Source organism: Octodon degus, unplaced genomic scaffold (genome assembly GCF_000260255.1).
Source record: "Octodon degus isolate 3935 unplaced genomic scaffold, OctDeg1.0 scaffold00080, whole genome shotgun sequence".
NCBI lineage: Eukaryota > Metazoa > Chordata > Mammalia > Rodentia > Octodontidae > Octodon > Octodon degus.
The window spans coordinates 7,947,008-7,953,007 of NW_004524656.1; the positions used below are offsets into that span (position 1 = coordinate 7,947,008).

At 55.3% G+C, this 6,000-nt stretch overlaps 1 protein-coding gene across 9 annotated transcripts in view; it reads right to left on the bottom strand.

The window, feature by feature from the left end:
• Window positions 1–6,000, bottom strand: part of Cep164 (centrosomal protein 164) — a 78,227-nt gene that overhangs the window by 17,309 nt on the left and 54,918 nt on the right. For all 9 annotated transcript variants that reach the window (XM_023721148.1, XM_023721149.1, XM_023721153.1 and 6 more), the window contains 3 exons: window positions 4,006–4,091; window positions 3,127–3,294; window positions 2,117–2,245 (listed from right to left, as the gene is read on the bottom strand). In XM_023721148.1, the coding sequence (XP_023576916.1) occupies window positions 2,117–2,245; window positions 3,127–3,294; window positions 4,006–4,091 (383 nt within the window). The remainder of the gene's footprint in view (window positions 1–2,116; window positions 2,246–3,126; window positions 3,295–4,005; window positions 4,092–6,000) is intronic.

Consider the following 6,000-nt stretch of genomic DNA (forward strand, 5'->3'; position numbering starts at 1 on the left):
GTCCCCCAACAGCCTGACTGATGCAGATGTGAGCAGCAAGGCTGCCATCTCCCAGGAGAGCACCGCCCTCAGAAGGAGCCTCCCGCCGCAGCGCTCTGCCTCATCAACCCTCCAACTCATTTCCAACCTTGGCTGAAAACATCTTTTTTCCCTGGGATGGTACCTTAATGTCTGTCTCCCTTGTGGGCTGCGCAGCTATGTGGAGCCCTGGGGACCGATGCTGCAAGAAGACAAGCGTCAGACCGCGTGGCAGCACGTGCCTGGGCTGCATGCACCAGCGAGCCTGCTTGTGTGCCAGGCAGGCAAGCAAACGGGGCCGTTTTTCACAGGGCCTCTTCTGCCTCCCTGGGGTGTCCAGAATGACTTGCTTAGCTCCAACACAGTGAACAATGCTTGCAAGATCGAGGGGGTGATTGGGAAGCTGAGGACGCTGAAGAAGAGGCAGGTCTGATTTCTAGGCCAGCCCACAAGGTATCAGCCATTGTGAGACCCAGTTTCCAAGGGTGAGTGGCAAAGGGGAGACTCTGTGGAGCAGAATCAATTCAGGCTGGAACTCGGCAATGTGTCCATGTGTCCATGGCGGACACATGAGAGAAAGTAAGGCAGTGAGGCAGGGACAGAGGCAAGGGCGGGTGGAGGCCAGGAGAAATACACCCCACACATTCTGAAGCGGCTGCAATACCACTACAGCCAGAGTCGGAATTTAAGGGATCACGTGTCATGCTACATTTGACCAGTGGTTTTAATTCACCTCCTGCCTAGCTCTCTGCAAACCCTTACACAAGACATGAAGAGACAAAGGTGAGGCGAGGCAATCCCTGTGTCCCAGGCCCAGCCCTCTGGCCACTTCCCCTCACCTGCACTCTGTTTCTAACCCTTCTGATCCAGCTGTCACGTGCAGAATTGCTCCCCACAACACCCTGAAAACCAAGAGGTGTCTCATGCAGCTAGGAAGACTGGCTCAGAGGAAGTCATGGAGCCTGAAAAGACTCAAGAAAGGAGCAGAAGGCACTTTCTGAGGGGACAATGTACCTGACCTTTCAGGTCAAGCAGGGTTGAGACCCAGCCCAGGCAGCATCGCTGGGATGGAAGAGACACAGTCAGAGCCTCGGGAAATCCTCCAGAGACAGGATCAGAGAAGATGCCCGTCTGACCTCTGCCTAGGTTTTCCTCTCTCCGAACCATATTCAGAAAGCACTCTGCTCAGCATGTGACCGTGCCCCAGAGACCACGGAGAGCCACACAGTTCCCAGGTCGCAGTGTCCGCTGTACGCCGTACCACTGTGTAGAACCTGTGGCTGCCCCTCCCCAGCATGCCCCTGCAATGTTACGGCAATCACACGCCAGCACGAGCTCAGTGCCGGCAGCTGAGGTGACATTCCCTGAATCCCTCCGTGCAGGAACCTGTTTCTCCTCGACAGCCAGCCCAAGTCCTTTGTTCCTCTCACTCACTGAGGGAAAAATGCCTAAATCCTGGTGCCTGTCTTCCTCTAGGTGGAGAAACAACTGTAAAGAAAGGTAGAAGTCTGGGTTCTAGTGGTGACAGTCTAGTCCTAACTGTGTTGCATTCTGAGTCTCTTTATCTGAAGAGTCTCAGAAATACATCTTGCAAACAAAGACACACAGACATCTCCTGTATGCTATATAATTCTATATATACAAAGGTACAGAACAAGAAAAGCACATCTACAGACAGGAACCATGAGAGCAGAGATCTTAAGTGACAGGACCGAGTGGAGGCTGTGTGGCACACACGCATGTGCACAACTACCAACTCGTCCACTTCAGACTGCGTACCTCCATGGAAAGTTTGCAGGAGAAAAACAGTGCTTAGTAGAAGGGGAACATGACTGACCAGGTCTCTGTAATGAACCACCAGGGCACACCCTCACCCACCTCACACCTTGGGTCCTGCCCAGGGGTCCCAGGAGCTAGGCTAACCCAGGCAAGGCTGAGTGATGGTGATGGCCGCCTGGGGCTCTGCAGGTGGCACACAGGAAGGCACTCCCTCCCCCTGCACCCAGCCCCTGGGCCAGAGCACCCCTCCCCACCACCCAAGGAGCACTCCAGAAATCTACGTGCAGGGAGGACAGGGACAGATAAAATTGGCCCTTACCCCTCTGGAGAGACTGGCAGAATGGCACTGACTGCCACCTTCTCAGGCTCCTCGGTCTCTTCCTGCTCAGAGCCCAGATCCTTGGCCTGGTCCCTCTTGTGGGCAGCCACTGGGCTTGAGTCCTGCTCCCTTGAGAGCAAAAAGGAAGCAACTGTGTTAAAGCCAGCATGCAGACAAGAGGCTTCGCCTGCAACCCACGCAGGGGCAGAGGCCTGCAAGGGGGCAGGAGGGGCAGGCCAACAAGGTTTCCCTGCCTCGGACTCCAACCTCGCACTTCCTTCCCAGCCTCTCACTGAGTTCTGTGCACTCCATCCCATGCGGGAAGCAGTACAGTTGTGCCATTAAAAGAGAAGCTCTGAAGGAAGCCCTCAGTGGGTGCTACTGGCAACGTCACTGCCACTCAGTGTCCCTGGTGGCTCATCCCAACCAGATGAAGCCTAAGGCCAGCGTCTTCCCCTTGCTAGGGAACTGAGGTACTGGCACATGTGCACTGGGCTCCAGACCAGGCCGCGATGGAAAGGCCCTCTCAGCTGTCTCGGGGGCACTGGGTCTCACTCTCTCAGGACCTAGCACTCAGGACTCCAACAGGTTTGTGGAGTAGCCAAAGCTGAGCAGACTGCTGACAAGGAGGGTGTGGGACAGGGAGAGAGGACCCTCCTGGCAAGAAGGGAGCAGCCAGGGCAACAGCAAAGCCTCCATCCCAGTTCCTGACAAGAGGTCATAGGAACAGAAGCGACTCTACTCAAGAGCTCCTAAGCTCCCCTAGTACCCCTGGCTACCTCACTTTCAGTTCTAGATTGAGCACAGGGTGAAGCAGATTTCCTGCTCCCCAGCTCCTGTGTCTGTTGTCGTTGCTGCTGCTGTTGCTGTGCTGCTTCAGCTACAAACTCAACCCGGCTGCAGCCTCCGCCCCCAGGCCCACCCCATCCTGTGTCCCTCAGCACCAGTGCAGACACCCATGATGCACAGAAGGGCCGCCGCCACCCGTGGCGCTTCTCCCTCACCCTTACCTCTGCCGGGACACCAGCATGATGGGACTGGCTGCGGAGTCCTCCTCAGGCTCCCCCACATCCATCTGCCCAGGCTGCCCCTCAGAGGTCTTTGGGGGTCCTTCTTCTGTGGCCTGGCTATGCAGGGAACTCTGGGGCCACTCCCCGTGTAGAAGTGGAGGAGACAACCTGGTTAGGAGAGCCAGAGCAGCCATGTGAGGCCTCCATTCAGACAGCAGGAAGAGAGCTTGGGAGTGCAGTGTGCAGCCCTAGGTCAGTGCCTGCTCCCCAGCTAGACCCAGCTCCTGCCCCAAACCCACACTGAGAGCTGCAGGGCAAAGCAGCCAGAATCCAGCAAGGAGACATTCCCCTCTGAGCTCTCTGTCTGCCAAAATCAAATCAAGCTCCCAGCACCTTGTGCCATACCGCCTTGGGCTAGGAGACCTGCATGCTTTCCCATGCATAGCCATTCCCAGAATTCACCACCACCACGGGCTCGGGAGAAAACAAAGGACTGAGTGGAAAATAGAGAAAGAGTGCCAGATTCAAATGATCAGACCTCAGAAAATACACGAGGCTGCAGCATCAAAAAAGGATGCCGAGAGTTTGCCAAGGCCCAAGAGGAGGATGACCACACTCCTTTCCCTTCTGGGGTGGTGGCCTTTCTCAAGCCTGAGAAAGCAGAAACAACCTCGGAAGGCCTTATGTGAGCGCACGCATGCACACGCACTCTTTGCACAGCCTTCCAGCCAGTTCACTGTCTGCTTTCAGGTGGGTGACAAACAGCCAGGTCAACCACCAGAGCCAGTAATTCTGCCCATTCCACACTATCCTGAGGGCCCACTGCTCCTCAGCACTCTAAGGACAACCTCTCCAAGAACAACCTCCTGTGCACTGTACCTCTCTGGGCCTTTGGGCCGCTTACTCTGGAGCTCTGCTCGGCTGGGCTGGCTGACATCCCGGATTCCTCTTCCTAACCTCTGAGACTGTAGACAACAAGCAGTGAAAAGTACGTATTAGCAGGGCCTGCACTGTAGGAGCTCCCCATCCTGCTGATTCCATGCTTAGTAGAAAGCACTAAAGGGTGGCTCTCAGCAGGATAGGGGGCAAAGGGGACACAGAGCCAAAGGCCTGCCTGTGATGAAACCCCAGCCTCATAGTAAAGGGGGAGACAAATGGCCCCAGCCCCTACACACAGAGCAAGGGGCCTGGGGCAGAAGGTGAACATACAAGAAAAACAAAAGCTGCCTCCTGCTGCTAGAAGCCTGCAGTGCCGCTGCAGAGAAAGCAGAGCGACCCATGACCACCCAAATCCACTGAGGCCTTGACCAGCAGCGCCAATGATACTGCTAAAATTAAACAGGCAGAATGGAGGGCAGCTGGCGGGTACATCAGGAAGGAAAGATCCTGGGGAGCGAGGGTCTTGGTGGCACAAGAGCAGGCTCTGCCCCAGAACAAAGGGGCAACTTCTGGCACCTGCAAGAAGGCAGATAACGGCATTCCTGCGACTGTTCCACCTGGGACTTGTTGAGGACGTGGGTCCCCTCCCAGGACAATGACACCTACAGCCAGGGATTATAACAGCCATTCAAAATTAAACCCCCAAATCTTATTTGAAAGTCTGGGTGTCTAGGCAAATTTAGCAAAATGGTTTTAAAAAAAGAAAAGACTGTTTGGAATGATTCTAGCATTTCCCACAGCGATGCAGGCAGCTGAGGTCTGCCCTCCGTGCTCACACTTCCTGCCTGGGGAGTCTGCCTCCTCCACATGGGACAGGGAGCCACAGCGCCCAGGGCTCCTGCTGAGGATCAGATGCGATCATGTACATAAGCCCAACTCCCGGCCCAGAGAAGGCAGCCGTGACTGTCGGCTCCTCTTTCCGTGTGCCTTTTGCTCTCCCCCAGACTGAGGCAAACAAAAAATAAAAGGGAAGAAAAGAAAAAGAAAAGCCTTTGCCAGAGCCAGGCCCGTTCCAGGACCTGTGCTCCTTCTGTCACCCCAACAGGAGCCCCGTCTGTTCTGGGACACAGGGGTCAATGGGAGAGGTGGGGCAGGAGACAGCTCACTCCATCTTCCCCAGCGGGGTCCCCAGCCCCGTGCCCACCCCCACACGCACCTCGCCACCAGCAGCCTGAGCCCCAGCAGCTGTGGCCAACTCTGCCATCTGGATGGGCGAGGAAGGGCACGGCTTGTGCTAACACCCAACTCCCCCAAATTACATTAAAAATAGCAGTGCCGCCTGTGAGCACCTCATGAGCCTGCAGCAGAAGGGCTCCCTGCCAGGGCCGCCACTCCTCATTGCATCAGCCTGGGAAGGCCTGCAGACAGTGACAGGGCCACGCAGCCCCCACGCTGCCAGGACACAGTGCACAGAGTGTCTTCTGCTGAAAACCACACCAACCTCACCAAATATCCCCCTCTCTCACTTTTCAAGGAAGACAGGGAAAAAAAAAAAAAAGACTCAGGCCAACTCCATTTAACAAACTAACAAAGTACGGTTTTCATAGTAACTGAGGGACAGAGCCCTGGGTCAGAAAGGACTCCCGCAAAGAAGTGGGCACCTGGCGGCCAGAGACAGATCAAGTCTTTCTGCCTCAGCCCTTCTTTCATTGTCTGTGTTTCTACAAGAAACTGAACCAGCTCCCCAGCCAGAGAAAATGGAAACCTTGGGAATACAGCCTGACAAGGAGCTCTCTGAATGGAGATTTTCTTTCTCCCTAGACCTTTACACCCCTGAAAAGGAAGCAAAGCATTCTTCAGAAAGGAGAGATAGAGTCCTGGGGTGGAGCTCTGTGGCACAGCGCCTGCCCGAAACTGCAAAACTCTGAATTCAATTCCTGATACAGAGAAGGAAGGAAAGAAGAGAGGGAGAGAGGAAGGGAGGGAGGAAGGAAG